This window comes from Seriola lalandi, unplaced genomic scaffold (assembly GCF_002814215.2).
Source record: "Seriola lalandi dorsalis isolate HSWRI2012SDOR001 ecotype SW California unplaced genomic scaffold, Sedor1 jcf7180002054353, whole genome shotgun sequence".
Lineage (NCBI taxonomy): Eukaryota > Metazoa > Chordata > Actinopteri > Carangiformes > Carangidae > Seriola > Seriola lalandi.
Window position 1 is genome coordinate 1,109,853 of NW_019524906.1, and position 17,500 is coordinate 1,127,352.

General features: G+C 43.0%; 1 protein-coding gene across 2 annotated transcripts in view; it reads left to right on the forward strand.

Annotated features, from left to right (window-relative positions):
* The window catches only part of ssbp4 (single stranded DNA binding protein 4), an 83,036-nt gene that overhangs the window by 46,159 nt on the left and 19,377 nt on the right, over nt 1-17,500 (forward strand). For both annotated transcript variants that reach the window (XM_023408105.2, XM_023408106.2), the window contains exon 5: nt 13,653-13,742. In XM_023408105.2, the coding sequence (XP_023263873.1) occupies nt 13,653-13,742 (90 nt within the window). The remainder of the gene's footprint in view (nt 1-13,652; nt 13,743-17,500) is intronic.

Consider the following 17,500-nt stretch of genomic DNA (forward strand, 5'->3'; position numbering starts at 1 on the left):
GGGTGGGGGGTTGGCAGAGGTAGGTGGGATGGCAGGGAGGGACGAAGCAGGCAGGTATGATTGTAAGCTGGCTGCCCCCTGGATGAATGACCCTCCTATTCCATTACTCTTATCACTGTCGACCTGGTATCTACTATCTGATGCTGCGTTCATGCAATGTGAGCAAATTGGGAAGAACTGGAAAACGTCCCACTGTTACAACCTAGGCGTGTTCAAGTCATGTGTCAAAGTCTGTTTTCTTTTCAAACCGTGTTTCCATAATATTGCCCTCCTTGGTTAAGGTTCGAGCTAGAGTTTGGTTCAGATTAAGGAAAAGCTGTTTTTGTTTAGTTTGATACTGTTTACACATGTTCATTAATACAGATTGATGAGTCTTTCTTTATTTTCTTTATTCAGAGAAAACACAAGTAGACAATCACAAGACGGTGTCTTCATAGCTGCCATAAGCCCGTGTGTGGTCACAGTTGGTGCGTGTCAGTTTTGGCGTAGCCTACAGCATACAGCTGTAGCTGACACTATAACCCATAAATATAGAACTATAAATCAAGCTTAATTGGAAACTTGTTGTTGTGGAAAGATGTTGACATAACCTAGATATTATTCCAAGATATTTACCCCTTTTGCTACCACTCTAATCACAACAGATGAAAGGAAAAGTAGCCTAAATTTATCAATTTCTGTCACATTACATACAGTTTTTGTGGTGTTTCACCTACACGTTAAATAAGATACTTTGTTTTTAATGAACAGACTGAAGTGTATTAGTATTGGTATCACTGGAGGTTATTTAATAGGGAGCTACTTACTACCTCTCTTAAACAATTTCCTGGGGAAAACCCAGGACTAGGAGCGTGACTTTCAGTCGCCAGCGCCTAAGCTCTGGAATAGTCTTCCACTAAGTTTGAGATCCTTGGACTATGAGGATTCTTTAGCTTTTAACTGGTGTCCTATATCTGTTTTCCCCTTGTATTTTTATCTGGTATTTTGATTTTAATTCTTTGATGTGATTTTATTCATTTGATTGTGAAGCAGTTTGTGAGTAGTGTCTGTGAAAAGTAGCATATAAATAGGCTTGCTTGCTGCTGCTCATATTTATGGTTGATATGATGTGGCATGAATGTAGCATAAGTTCACACTTGAAACACCTGACTGAACTGAAAGTGCTCATAGGTAAACTAAAGTAATAGCAATAATAGTCAAACAGTTTTTCCCTCTTTTTCTGTGTTACTTAAAGCAACCCCCCCCCACTCCCCCCATCCCATTTTCTCCTTATCAGTTCCCCACAACAGTGCCAGCACTCTTTTTCTCTTACACGTCCTCCCTTATTTGGCCACTCTTTCTCGTCATTTGTTCTCCCCTTTATTCACCATCATTTTCTTTCTTCTTTTCTAACTGCTTTTCTTATTCTTCTTTACATCTTTCCCTCCTTCTTTCTGCCTCTCTCCCACAATTTTCCCTCCTTCTCCTAAATGTGCCCCTGGGCCCTCAGAGTCTCAGCAAGTCCCACAGACCGTCCATTGTCTTGGGAATGCGGTTTGCTGTCTCCCCTCACCTCCTCCTCCTCCTCCTCCTCCTCCTCCTCCTCCTCCTCCTCCTCCTGTCTGGCAGGAGACAGGGTTAGGTGGTGTTTGGCTCCTGGGTCCTCAAGGCCACTGGGTTTAAGGACTTGAACCTGACTAACCCAAGGACCAAGACCAGGACCAGGACAGCTGAATAGGCTAAACTTGGCATTAGACTTGGTGGAAATCTAAACAGTTTTAAGAGAACAGATACTTGACATGTGTGTTTGTCTGCTGCTACAAGCACGTCGAAGTGGAAGTGCTCACCCAAGCATTATTTTTTGTCCTATACTCATAAGCGTACTTCAGCCCCTTATTCTCAGGGAAAATGTGCCTGAAGATCAGATAGCGTCTCTAAAGACAGTTTTTTGTTAAGTTATTGTGTTCACTGACGGTTTTAACCTCCTGATATGTGTTTTATCATTACATGAAAGTCATTCTTACAGTTTATGCTGATGCTTCATGTGAATTTCTATATTTATCAAAATATCTGACTCAGATCGCATCAGTTGTGACTTTTGAGGAGGAGGTGGTCCACATGGTGGTGCCTCTGGGATACAAAATGGAAATGGGTAGTGTGTGTCTGCATGTGTGTGTTTGTGAGTGTGAGTGTGTCTCACATGCCCAACCCCCCAAAGTCTGGCGCTCAGGAGGACTGTTCCTATGAGAATGCCTCTTCCTGCCTGGCTCGACACACACACACACACACACACACACACACACACACACACACACACACACACACGCAGAGACACACAGACACACGTGTACTCTAAAATAGAAATGGGGTGAGTGGATCAGACTGGCGTGTGATGGTTTTAAATGTCTGGTCTGTTTCTGTTGGTTGCTAAACATAAATGTGGGACACACAAACTCTGCTCAGTGGACGGGTGAGAATTTGGACTGAATGTCAAATGTGCAGGCGTTCATCTATTGTTACAGTAAAACAGAATCAAATTCACTCGAAAGCTGTGACTGGACTTTTTAGTCTGCTCAGCGTGTGTTTGTACTCAGTTCATATTCATTATTACCACATTATGCAGGATAATATATGATAATTCTTTTACTGTTTCCAGCTAAAGACGTCTGACTTCAGCTTTGAGGTCCACCATGTTGCTTCAGGCGCTATGGAATGTGTACATCCTGACTGTAATTCAGCTGGCTGCTCTCTCTCGCTCTCTCTCTCTCTCTCTCTCTCTCTCTCTCTCTCTCTCTTTTTAATGTTCACAGTATACGGTGCCACCACTTCCCTCTCCTTTTCATCTTGCACCTTCTCAGCTCTGCAGAAATAAAATCCAGTTGCGTGAGCATAACATGAGAAAAAAAGGGAGAGATGGAAAAAAAAAAAAGAAAAAGTGAGCGGGAGAATATGAAAGAATGCCAACGAATAAGGAGGAGGTAGATATTGCTAACAAGGTTGCCAGAGACTCTTTTCATTTTTAATAGTCCCGTAGGAGGTCTGGCTGATAAAGTGTTATGTTATATTATTAAATCTTGGCAAAGTTTGAGCTACAACAGATTCCAACAGTAGCAAGTGTGAAAGTGAGTGTGTAGGTTAGACAAACTGCATCTTTCAGCCTGCACAGACACGTGCGTGTGTTTAAGATTTTCTGTAGGAGCCATGTTTTAAAAAGTTCCTTTACAGCTTTTATACTTAAGTAATAGGTTAGTGTAGATAAATATGAAACAACTGGCAAGTTTTTCATTCAAACAAGTTTTCATTTTACTCATCCCGACCCCTGTTTGATACCTGGTCGTTCTGTGTTGGGGTTCCCTGCTGTGGTGCAAAATGACATTAGATGCAACACACCGCATCGCTGACGGGATATGATCAGAAGACATAGCAATTACATGGTCAGTGTCCTTGTGGGCATTCATTGCTGAAAGCAGCTCTACATTTTGCAAGATGGCAAAAGTTGAGCCAGGTTCAACTTTTTTGCCTAAACGACACTGGGTTGTTTTGGCACTCCACGGCGTCGCCAAGACTGGCCACATACAAATAAATGAAATGGCTGCAGTTTTTTACATGCACGGCTTAAGTCTGTCTGATCACAAGGATGTCCTCAACATGACACGTTCTATGTCCACATAGACACTAAGATTATCCTATCAAAAAGGGGAGCAGCTCACCATTCAGTTTATTTACTTTGTGTCACCACAGCTCCATGTGCTAGTTTCTCTTGTGGCTGTTGTGTTCCCTGCAAACGTGCAGATTTGATGCTAACGCACTCTGAACTCTGGCGTCTGTCTAATGAAAATATCTTTCTAGTATTATTGTCACATTCGTGTGTTATATGTGTATTTATATTATTATTTCCTAAGGTGTTCCAGAGATCAATGAAAAATTCTGCAGATTATCATCTTCCTCTGTGCTCTCTCTAATTGCCATTTTCAAAATCGTTCTAACATTTTCCTCAGGTCTTACTCTATTTTATCGTTATGAGAAATGTTCTTTAATATGCTAAGCTGTAAATGCAGAGGAGGAAGAGGAGGAGACAGAGATCTAGCAAATATTTAAACATACAGAATGAAATTATGAATAAGTAAGTAGTGATTAAAATATCAATGGTATCTGTGATTTAGTGTAAACAGTTTGTAGGATGTAGGAACATGAACATATAAACACATTAATATTTGCAGAGATGTAAATGTCAGCTGGTATTGCTCACCCGGTAAGGGTCGTAGTGTGTAGTGCATATACATACACACCTGAGTATGAGTTTGTGTGGTTGTCTGAGAGTGTGTCCATATATTTGAGTGCTCGTATGTGTGTGTGCACTTACATCAGATGTGTTGGTGCTTTAAGGAGAATTCCACTATTGGATCCTAGTGCTGTTATTTATCATCAGTCTGAGATGTTCAGTGCATTCCTGGCATATTTTTTAGCTGATGGATTGTTTATTATTTACATATGCTTTCCCTCAACTTTTCCTAGAATGATATACAATCCTGAGACAGCAGCCGTGAACCTGTTGATTTTCTCCTTTTTTTTTTTTTTTTTTTTATGTGTAGGAGGCAAGAGTGCAAGTGACAGTGAAAGCGGTGGAGGAGGTTGAGGTTTTGTAGCTGAAAATAGTGAGCATCTGGCCTGGTTGGCAAAATGTGACATGTCTTTTGGCTGCTTTGCCTTCTGGTCTATGGAGGCTGAGCAGAACTTATCTGTGCTTCTTTTACAATGGATTTCTGCCTGTATGATTGTTGAACTATGGTGTAACGGGGCAGCTGATGCAAGATAAGGTTGCTCTTTGATTCTATTCTATTCTATTCTATCCTATTGATTGTAACCGGGCACTTACTGCACATGTTTCACTCTTTGAAACATTTAATTTACATTTGGCCTAAAAAGCCATGAAATACATCTGGAAATGCAACACACATCATCATTTGCAGCTTGTCAAAAGTGTTTAAGGGTGCTTTTCCGTGTTGGTGCTTGCCCTCACCTGTGAAGTGGCCTTTCGGGGGATGATCTACCTGCTACGTCCTGATCTGCAGCCCTCTCTGACCCGCAGAGCGGCGCAGTGACTGAAGCCCTGTTGGATACAGACTCATCTTATGAATCAGTGAACAAGAGCCGTGGTAACTTGACACCAGCCAGTTATTTCAGAGGACAAGAGGGAGATAGAGCATGATAAAATCATTTTCCCTGACTCTCTCTCAAACGCTTACACACCTTTTATTCTTCTACTGTATTCTTAAAATCAGGTTTTGTCACCAAGCTCCAAGCATTCTATTATTCCCTAATTAGCAGCATTAATAATCTTCAATTAGGCATATAGCTTTGAGTGCATGTATGCCTCTTTCGTTCAAAGTGTGTGAGTGCGTGCGTAGGTGTGCATGCGTGCGTAGGTGTGCATGCGTGCAAGCGTGTGTGTGTGTGTGTGCGTGCGTGTGTGGACAAGCGTCATCATGACAACCTGTCCTCTGGTTCTCTTGTGGCTTTCCACCCAACACCAACTGCCTAATGAGGGAGTGAAAGACCACGGGCAGAGGGGGCGGGGGCTGCATATCGGTGTGTGTATGTGCACTTGTGTTTGTGTGTGTGTGTGTGTAATTAAAGAGCAGTGCCAGCAGGGGGGACCTGTGTTAGAAAGGGTCACCAGAGCGAGCAGCAGGCCATCGCCAACCTTTGGTCATTAACTACCGACACAGCCAATAAAGGCTTCTGGGTGTGGGTGTGTGTGTGTGTGTGTATTTGTGTGTGTAAGGAAGCCAGGTATTAAATTACTTTACATCAGTACATATTTTGACACAGTTAATGCATGTTTGTGTCACTTTTGTTTACCTTATAGTAAAGTCATAAAGCTCTGAGTAGTATTGCGTTAAACCCTTCCTCCTAGTTTCAGCAGTCTGGTCATTGTGCTGCAGCTGCAACTGAAGAGTAATCAGTTGATTTAATGATTATTTTCTTGACTGAGCATTTTAGTCCATGAACTGTCTGAGAAATTGTAACGGACACCATTTTCAAGTCCAAGGCCACCCTTGCAGATTTACCGGTCACAAAAACTGTGCACAACTACAGCAAGTACAGAGGTCAAAGTTGAACCAGGGAGATGGTTTGTAAGCTGTGCTGGATGTCTCTAACTGACAGCTACTGCTAGACTGGAGGTGTTTTAAAATCCTACACTCCCAGATCTCAGTTTAACTTAACTCTGTTGTTCAGTGTAGTGATTTCCAAAAAGAATGATGAAAAAACTTAATTACAGTAAACAAATCTGCTTTGGATCGAAGTGGAAATAAACCACAATTATCCTTCAAAAATCAATTCACAGTTGTTCTTATGTGCACATTAAAAGTTAAATCTGACTTTTAATCATGTAAAAACAATTTCTTATTTGCATGTTTTTCTTTATTTATGTCAGGTTGTTTTGTCTCTCATGTGTTGTGGATCCCTCAATTCATTCTGTCAGCTGCCATCCAGCCCACAGAGAGCCACCACATCAATATCATGTTTACATAAGGCACGAATTGACAAGCAGAATTGTCTGTGTTTTGTCTGTTTGTTTGTTTCATTTTAGAGCAGTTTCTTTTTTCAGGTGTCTGCTCTTGTGTGTGCATATATACGTGCACAAGTGTGTATGTGTGTGTGTGTGTGTGTTTGGCATCTGCACTCAGGAGTGTGTTGTCTCTCCTGTCAGGTAGTATGTGTGAATTGCCATAGGTTGATTGGTTAGACTGAGAGGCAGCAGCGGGAGTTAGGGCAGGTGCTCTAGGGCAGCAGCGGGAGAGCCGGGTGACATCCCCCAGCCACGGCAGCTTCCCTCTGGGTTTGCAGCTCGGAGCAGTGCCTGGTAGCTGGGAGGCAGCTCCAGGCTCCAGGGGCCCTGACGCTGGGAGGAGATGATTCAGAGAGGGGAGGAGGGATATGTGTCTGTGTGTGTTTGTTTGGGCTTGTGTGTGTTCTGTAGGGGGATCCCTAGCAGATTTGTTTACCGGTAATTAATTCACCTGATTGACATAACAGCTGCCAGAGGAGCATATGTGTGTCTTTGTGTGTGTGTCTGTTGTATGTACATCGCATTCCCATACATGCATACTCACCATGTGTGTTTGCATATTTCATTTGCATACCTGTTGTGCGTGTGCGTGCTTGTGTGTGTGTGTGTGTGTGTGTGTGTGTGTGTGTGTGTGTGTGTGTGTACATGCCTGCACAGGGAGCGGCTTTTGCCATCGAGGGCATTTCCATGTCACAGGGTTCAGAGTTGGGTTCCTGGCAGAGCAGCACCGTAGCTCTCCGTCTTCCATCGATTAGACCCGTCTGTCGGCCGGCAGCCCTGCTTACACACTCCTGCCTCTCCTCTAATCTTTATAGAGTTGACTTCACTGACAGTTATTGGAACACTTGAAGCTGAGGGGAGAGGAGGAGAAGGAGGGGTGTGACAGAAGGACAAATGGGGGAGTTGGGAGGACAGGCTGACGGCGATGACAGTCAGGAGAGGTGTGGAGAGGAATTCCTGGTTTGGTTATGGAGATTACAGAGATGTGTAAAGCATTGCAGGCCTGATGAAACCAACAGATTGTCTGCAAATCAGTCAGCAAGCCACAGATACTACACATATAGACACACAATGGCATAACCATTCATGCATGAACACATCTATACCTACATATCCCTGCTTATTCCTGCACAGACGTCAGCTTTAACAGAAGTATCAGTGTTTTTTTCTGATTAAAATTCACTCTTTCTTCGCAGCCCTTGCACATCAAGGACAAGTTCTTTACATTAACAGCTTCCACCTGTCTGTTTTTTTCAGCACTATTCACAATTTGTGCTTTGTTGTGTAGCTGTGGAGCAGACAGAGAGAAAAAGAGAGAATGAAGAAGCAGATATAAACAGAGGAATGAAAGAGACACAGAGAGCCGTTGTGTGAATAATGTAAGCTCATGAAAGAGTTGGACCGGACTCTGTGTGTGTGTGTGTGTGTGTGTATGTGTGTGTGTGTGTGTGTGTGTGTGTGTGTGTGTGTGTGTACATTCATGTGTTTGGTTGTAAGGGCACTTTGGCTGGTCCTCAACTTCAAGCTGCTGTTTGAGGGTAAAGAGTTGGTTTTAGATTAGAATAAAGTTTAGGTTGGTTTAGGCATTTATGTGTGATGGTTAAGGTTAGGGTAATGGGCTAAGGATGCATTATGTCAATCCGTGTCCTCACAGCTAAGTGGGCAAGTGTGTGTGTGTGTGTGTGTGTGTGTGTGTGTGTGTGTGTGTGTGTGTGTGTGTGTGTGTGTGTGAACTTGTGTGAACTTTTTAGCTCAGAGACTAAGGGTGCCCATATGGACTTTTAACATTTTATGTGTTCCTGTGTATGACGGATACACAGAGACAGTGTGTGTGTGTCTGTGTCTGTGGTTTCTTTTTTTTCCTTTTTTTTTTTTGTGGGGGTTGCTGAAGAGGACAGACTGGTCAGGCTGAGCTCTTGCACACGCACACACTCACATATTCACAGACACACTCACACAAGCACTAACAGGTCGGGATCAGTGTTGTTGTGGCCAGCAGGTAGCAGTGTGTTGGCCTGCTTGTCTGGACCCAGATAACAGCAGATCCATTACCCCCTGGAAGCCGAGGTCTGATCACCGCACAGATAGAGCCTCTCACTCACTGTCTGTGGGCCATCCAGCCAACCTGCTAGCCAGCCTCCGCCATGGAGCTAAAGAGGATCACAACCGGGGGGCCAAAGGAGAGCAGACCCCTTCTGTTAGAGGAAATTATCACAAGCCTTACTACAGAGGGATTTTACTGTACAGTAGATGCATTGTTAATGGCTCTGCATACAGTTTGAATATGCAGACTGTTGAGAGCTTGTGAGAGTAAGATACCTTAGCTCACAATATTTTGAGCATAAACTGATTTGTTATCAAAATTCAGGTGTGTGTCACATTATTTATTAGTCTTTTCCCAACCATACATGTGCTTTGTTTTTTTTATATATATATAAAAAAAAACAAGAAAGACGATTTGAGAGAAGATAACTGCTCATTCTTTAAAGGAATGGTTTGGCAATTTGGGAAATGCTTTTTTGCCGAGTTGGATGAGAAGACTCGTGTTGGCAGCTGGTTAGCTTACCTTAGCATAAAAACTGTAAATGGGTTTTTTTTGTTTTTTTTTAATCTGTAGTGTAAAAACGACAAGCTCCCAACCAAGAAGTATTCCCGCATCAATGGCTTCATTCTTCTCATCTAAATCTCAGCAGGAAAGCGTATTTCCCAAAATATCTAACTATTCCTTTAAAACGATTGCTCTTTGATTTAATAGACATTCATGGAGCTGAGATCACACCTTTCAACTCGTCTTCAAATTGCTCACGGAGACATAAAAAAGGCTTCAATGAGTTTGCCCCTCCTTGGGCAAGTAGGAAAAATGTAATTCTCTCAAAAACCCAAACTAACCCTTTAAACATTAACTAAATACGTACAAATCAGAGCCGAGCTATACGGCGAAAATCCTCTGGAACGGATGCAGAATTAAGACTGAAGATGTTACATCTGGAACAAGCAGGATCATTAGTTAAACATGAGGTAGAATGAAGATAGCTCATGTAAAGATTCGTTTGAAATGAACAAAGATAATGCCATGGAATGTAAGCCTGATTTTTAGTGGATGCTTTCATGGAGGCGGAGGAGTGTGATGGAGGAGTGTGTGAGGAGTTAACACTGTGCAGGTATTGTGTATCAGGTTTGTTTGTGCGGAGGGAGAGAAAAAGAGGGAGATCGCAGTGGCAAACAGGGCAGCTATCAAAAGCCACAGGCTGCTTTAAACTCCATCTCTGTTTCTTTTTCCTTCGTCTTCTCTCTCTTTCTTTTTTCATTTTTTTTTCTCTCTCTACTGCTCTCTCTCTCTCTCTCTTTCTCCCTCTCTCTTTCCCTCTCTCTCTGCTCCCTGGCCATGCTGATGATTGACGGCCTGAGGGTTTTAATGGGCACTGGAGAGCAGGCGCTGAGGTCGGGGTTGTCATGGCAACTAGGAAAAGGGGCCTTTTGCTGCTGCTTCACCTGAGTACTGTGGAGCCTCGTTGGCTGGCTGAGGCAGGCAGCCACACACACACACACACACACACACACACCACACACTCGCCACACATACTTACATGCCAGCACCACTTCCATTCACTCTTCCTCCTCTCCCTGAGATGCCCTACCGTTCATCCTGCCATCTCTGGCCTTCTCTTTTCCTTTCTTATTTTCATTTCTATCCTCCTTTTCTCTTTCTCTCCACCTCTCTCTCTCTCTCTCTCTCTCTCTCTCTCTCTCTCTCTCTCTCTGGTTAACTGTGTGTATATGTTTGTATTTGTGCGTATGCATGTGTGCAAATATAAAGCATTTAGCCTATTGTTTGCGCTTCCCCATTGTCCAACAAGATCATAATTCTAGGGTCCGGTTGGGGTCAGACGTGTCTTAAATTGCACTGTGTTTGTTGGAGAACGTGCAAAGTTGCTCCATCCATCAAACCAATTTCACTCTCATTCTAGTATGTCTACTATACAGATGCTTGACGACTCAGGACACACCTGTGGAAAACAAATCCAGGCATGCCTTAATAAATGTTTAAAAAAAAAAAAAAAGGATCCAGTCAGACAGACGCATCCCAGTAGACCCCAGTAGACCAAACACAGAGAGAAGAGTAACTACAGCTGTTGTTGAAAAGCGACACATTTCACTTTTTCCCTGCACTTCACGGTTCACACGGGCCATCTTCACTCCAAAAACACATTTTATATCTCACAATGATTATGATCATAACCATACCTGATAACGGTTGTGCCCAGATCCACTGAGGTATTACACATATTCACACACAAACACACACACACACACACACACACACACACACACACACACACACCTGAGAGCAACAATACAGTGGGAACCAGCTCCATTGGAATGAATATGATTTGGACAGGGTCTGACTGAATTTATTGGCATTTGAGCCTGAATTTGATAACGGATGATGTAACAAAGGACCAAATCAATCAAACTGGTGGTCATTGCTACCACTTTGCACACATCCCAGACCACCAAGCCTCAAGGACCCTAAATATCAGCTCGTATCAGCTGTGTTAATGTCCGTTTATTCGGGTTAATCCAAACCCAATGTTTGTTTTGATGACCTGCCTCATATGTGAAATGTTGACTTATATACGAGGCTGCATCTGTCGTCAGTAGACCGTGTGTGATGAATAAAACTCATTCATAACTTTGTGGTGCTGGGGGCATTGCCAGCAAGTTAGCTGTCTCTAGATCCCCTTGTCTTCTTCCTCTCCATGCTTGTCAACTGTCGAGGCTGGGAGTAACTGACATAGTACACACACACACACACACACACACACACACACACACACACACACACACACACACACACACACTTCAGCAGACTGTTCTTCACTGTCCGACTGCATCACCCTTTAAAAGCTCCGTCTCTCTCTCTCTCTATCTCTCTCTCTCCTGTTTGCCAGCTCCATCTGTTTAAATGTCTCTCTCTCTCTCTCTGTTCGTCTCTCTGTCTCCTCCTCCTGCTTGTGTCTGACTCCAGTGGATGTCCATGTCCACGCTCTGAGTCTCTTATGTTTTGTTCAGAGAGTCCCACAGATTCACACCCTCTTACCAGTGCAGTGTGTGTGTGTGTGTGTGTGTGTGTGTGTGTGTGTGTGTGTGTGTGTGTGTTTGTGCATGCATGCTTGTGTGTTCTGCCTCCTGGCCCCGGGGTCTGTTAGTTGGTGTCTGGGCCATGCCGGTCAGCCGAGGGATGGAGGGATTGTTTGCTCTGGAAGTGAGTGAAGCTCTAGTTACAGTGGGGGAGGGGCAGGAGGAGAGCACTGTGTGTGTCTGTGTGTGTGTCTGTGTGTGTGTGTGTGTGTGTCTATGATTGTTCAGCAGAGAACAGATTTTATGAAGGTGAAACCAGGATATTACAACTATTAATGCTTCCTTGGTCCCTCTGTGATTGTGCAACAAGTCCTCTAAAGTAATCAACATAATCATTCATATGAGCATTGTCTGATCTTCCGCCTCTATGGTGAAGTTATGGTTATGTTTCAGCAACTAAAACTACTCGGCTAACGTGAGGGAAAGACTGTGGTCACAAAAAAGGAGAAACCAAACCTCAGTGCGTGGTGCTGTTTTTTATGCCCCCCCAGACCCTTGGAGGAGTGGAACAACATTAAGCTCATTCTACCTTTGCTATTTGAATTATCTTGGACAGTCATTATTCAAACAACCATAAGAGGTCACTTGAAAACATGAAGACAGGTTGCTTTAAGTGTCTGAACATACAACCAGTACAGTTGTCTTTCCTCTGAGGACAGTGCATCAGCACAGAAGGGGGTTTGTAGCTTTATAATCCCTCTTCCCCAGTGTTGGGAACATCCCGTAGCATGTAGTTTTGCTCCACAGTCAAAATGTGTCCTCATTGGTACTTTCTCGTTTCCTTCTCTCACTGCTCTGGCCATGTGTGAATATCGAGTTCTGACAAAGCAGTCATGACCAAACACCGACTGTCAGCCTCACCGCCCGAGAAGAAAAGCAGAGCAGCAATTGTCACATCTGTCTTCTCCCCTGAGGTTGAAAATCATCATAACTGAGAGCAAAGATGACGGAAATACTGCCAGAAATATGTTTAGAGGCCATATTCAAACAGGGGTTGCATGCAGGAATGAAGGCTGTTGTATAAATCAAAATTTTGCATCAGTGAGAAGTGGGACTAAATCAGTGCTTGGAATTTCACAAAATCCTATAAATTATGGAGGTGGGCATGAGGTGGTATAAAAAATGTGCTGAAAGTTGACATTGAACACTGACCAGAATGGTCCGGTTCAAAGATGATGTTGAAAGGAAATCAGATGTTTGACATTTTATATAAAATTAATATAAACATGTTTTTTGTAGAAAAACATCTATATTCTTCAAAATACAGTACTGTAAGGCTACTGATGTATTTGTTGTTTTGATATCAGCACTGAAAAAGTGTTGACATTAGGGACTGACACTGCTCAATTAGAGTTGTGCAATTGTACAGTTTGCACATTGTCACACAGTTTTTTGTTCAACACACCAGGTTGAAGCACATAGAGAGGAATGGAGTAAAGTAGAGCAAATGAGAACGAGTCTGAAAACAGTCTGTCTGCTACGTGTTTGAGAAAGAAACATGAGTTGTTCATTTGTATGACTCTTCCTGTTCATAACCGTCTGCAACTGACAGCTTCTCGCCTCATTTTCAAGTTCAGCTACAGTCCGGAGAAGGTACGATCGATTTGGCTGTCTGTTGCATCGCACAAATGAGTTGTGGGAGCAGAAGGCTTTAAGTCGCCCCTAAATCTGCATCTTCACAAGATAGTCTTGTGTCCTTCATCAGATAATTTATCTCTCTAACCACATAATCATATCTTCATCAGTTATCGGTAATTGCTCCATTTGTGTCCAGAAATTCAGCAAGTGTAATCAGACTTGGAGGTTTTTCTGGGAAGTAATTTCTAAACACTTTTTCTATTATTTTCAGCAAACACAGAATTATTTTAACACCTTGCTGATTGCTGTTTTGTTCCACAACTGTTCTCTGCTCCACAAGTTACTGAAAATATACTGTTTTTCTTTGCTCTTTTTTCAGAGTGCGGCCGCTGCCCCCAGTCCAGTGATGGGAAACATGCCACCCAATGATGGCATGCCAGGAGGACCCATGCCCCCAGGTTTCTTTCAAGTAAGAAAAATAACTTTCTCGCTGACTTCATCCTTCACCCACCCCCACCTTCACCCATCACACAACCCTGACAAGCCCCTTCACCCCTCCCATATCCATCGCTAAGCCTATCCTTCTGTCTCCTCCTCCTTTTTTAGCCTCTTTAGCTGTCCTAATCCCTGTCCAGATGTGTTCCCTTCTCTGTCTCTCTGCCTCCGTCCCATATGTCCATGCTCGGGTTGTTAACTCCTCGTGCTCTGCCTGATGCTGTGGACGCACTCACAGACTTTTTCTGACACAATGTACTTGCGCAGATGTCAAATGTTGTGTTAGTAGAGAGAAGAGGAGAGGAGGGGAGAGGAGAGGAGAGGAGAGGAGGCTATTTTTTTCTGGTTTGTGTTGCTTCACTAATTCCTCCTGTCATCACTGTTCTCTGAAGGCTGTCTCGGAGGCTGACGAGGTCACACACACACTCTCTCCTCTCTCTCTCTCTCTCTCTCTCTATGTTTTCATCACTCTCTCCTTTCTCCCTCGTATGCAAACACACACAAGCCTTGTTTGACACCTCGACACACATTAAACTAGTAGAACTTTCAAAATTGAGGTTTGAAAATATCTGCATCTCCAAAGATATTCACAAAATTGCTGAAGGTGAGAAGAGAACTGAAGAATTATATTCACTTAAAACCTGCCATATACCTACACAGAGGTTGTAATTAACCTACCGAGACAATTGTTTTAAGTGAAAGTATAGCTGCACTCCGAAGTCAGTTGCAAATATTACATTTTGACACATACCATTGCTAATCCTAGCTTCGATAGATGGCTATGTCTATTTTATAGGACAGAACAGGCAAAAGCCTTTTGATTGAAGAGACCCTCCTTTTAGATGAGAAGATCAACATCATTCTCGCATCTGTATGGTAAATATGAAGCTAGCGCCATCAGCAAGTTAGCTTAGCTCAGCACAAAGACTGGGGAAACAGCTAGCCTGGCTCTGTCCCTATTAGCATCTCTAACACTCAATGGCTAACCTACCTCATTTGTTTAATCTGTGAAAAACAGTATTAACATGTGGCTAAGCTAACCAGGTGCTGGTTGCAGCTTTATGTTTACTGTACGACAGGAGAGTGATATCAATTTTCTCTTTCAACACACGAAATGAAAGAAAGTGAATTTTATTTCCCCAAATGTCGAGAACTATTCCTTTAAGTGTGATGGCAAACACTGCTGTCCTGACTCTTGAATTAAAAATGTAATTGTGCTGAAATGATAAATCTCTTAATTAATGTATCAACAGACAATGAATTGCCAGAAATTTGGATAATTAGTAAATACTTCACTTCATTTATCAAGCAAAAGTACCAAATATATGTCAGTTTCACCTTCTCAAATTTGAGGATTTCCTTTTTTTCTCTCTTAAGTGAATATCATGGGGCTTTTGGCCACTGGTTAGACAAAACTTGATTGATTTAAGATTGTAGATGTCACCTCAGGCTCTGAGAAATTGTGTTTTTCACTATAAAAAATAATCAACAGTCTGAACAACAAAAGACTGAACATTTATGTTGTACATGTTTACTCTTACTGGGTGTTTAGTTTGCTTGATGTCTAAGTACATAAAGTGTGGAGCTGTACAGCCATTTGCCTGCATTGTCTTGTACTGGTTGATTGGCAGCATGTCATCGGCGGTGCAGCTTGTGTGTGTGAGTGTGTGTGTGTGTGTGTGTGTGTGTGTGTGTATGTGTGTGTGTGTGTGTGTGTGCTGGGGTCGTGGAGAATGTTAATGATGTATGAGCAATGTGCAGGGCAGGGGGAAAGCTATCTGATGGTGTTGCGTGAGTGACATTGCTTTCCATAAATAGACCCTGTGTGCATGGCAGACAGACAGACGGATAGACGGGCAGGATGGGCAGAGGGGAGACACGGAGAGAAGAAAGAGGGGGTGGATGGTTTCTTTTCAGCAACGCAATATTCACTCTCTTCTCTTCTCTTCTCTTCTCTCTGCTGAGCTCAGCTAAACTGAGCAGCAAAGCCAGCAAAGGTGAAGAAAAACAAGAAAACAAAAGAAGGTGTGAAAATGCTCCAAACTTCACATCAGATTTCCCTAATCAAGCGCACAGAGCTGCCAGAACAGCAAAGCATTTTAATGTGTGGTAGCATTTTCATACGGCATCTTTCAACTTCAGCTACACACTGCTGTCCTAGGTGGCTGACATTCACTCCCTGGTGGACTAATGGCTGCAGTCCTCACTGAAAGTGCAGGCTACTGAGTTTTCTCTAGCTCATTTATTCGTTCAGGTGGAGGGGAAGCAGCTGTTTTTTTTTTGTTTTTTTTATCATTCCCTCCCACATATTATTGAGATTTTACTTATATTCTCGCCTCACTTCTCACAGTCACAATGGAAGAAAGGTCAGTCGATTGACAGTGTGAAATTTCCATGTTTGTAGCTATAGTGTGGAAGACTGAAATCCCTGAAATGTTTTTTAAAGTGAACAATGTTCTCGATGTAGTATTGTGAATGAATTGTATTTAGTAAAAGGTATAGCTACAGTCATTTCTCGTCTACACTCCCGACTGGCTTTCCCTCGCCACCTTTTCCTCTCTCCTCTCTCCTCTCTCCTTCGTGTGCCTGGCTTCCTTCTCCATGACATTTCCTCACTCTCTCCATTTCCCTTGTCTTTGAAACTATTATTTTGCTCGCTCTCACACACACTGCTTCAGTGACACATGCTTACTCACTGACTCTGTTGTGTGTGAACTGTTCACGTGCACTCCGGGAATGTGTGTGTGTGTGTGTGTTTTGCAGAAATTTTTCCCAGTTGCACTAACGCTGTAATTAACATAAGTGACCCCAACACTGTTATTGGCTACAGTCCTAGGAGAGAGGGATGAGGGGCAAAGGAGGGACAGTGAAGGAAAATAGAGGTGGAGGTATGAGGAGGAGGGCGCCCGCTCCCATGCTCCCCTAATCTGTAGCTCACAGGACGAGGCTGACATCGGGCTCCTGCAGAGAAAAAAGGTAGATAAAGAGAGAGAGATGCGATTTGGGTAGGGAGAAAATGAAAAGAAAAGGAAGAAGTGGCTGTGGTGTATACATATGGCATATAATCCTCCTCTTCTCAGAGAAAGTCCATTGCTGCTGCATCATGGCCCTCTGGGGAGGACAAGCGAAGGGGGGAGAGGACGGGGAGGAGGAGAAAGAGGGAGGAGAGGCTGCAAGGAGAGACGGAGTTAATGACAGTGAGGAGGAGGATGAGGAGGAAGCATGAGAGAAGAGAGGACACCGAGATGTCAGAAAAGTCTATCAAAAACATTTTTATTGGCGTTCATGTGTGATGTGAGATCAGAAAAATGACAGCTGATGACAATAGTGGACAGTTGATGGATTCATCTCCCATCTGCTGCTTAGACAGCAACTGAAATATACTGGGGAAAATGTTAAGATTTACAGTAGAGAGTTTGCACAATGTGCAGGCAGCAGACGTATAGACAATTGGACTGAATAATCAGAAAACGAGACAAAATCTGGAAGAAAGCGGCATAAATAAGAGCATTAGGCTTCTGTCCAGGGAAAAGCAAATTAGATGAAATGTGCTCTTTAGAGATTTATATGCTCCATCTGTCAAATAACGCCCCAAAAATCCCTCTTTGTTGACCTTATTCTCTGATCTACATGTGGTGCGTCAGGTACTCAAAAAACGTAATGTGCTCCATTAAGTCTATAAACCAGTTAGGGTGGGGCAGTCTCTTTCTACTAAACTGGAATCGCTCCTCT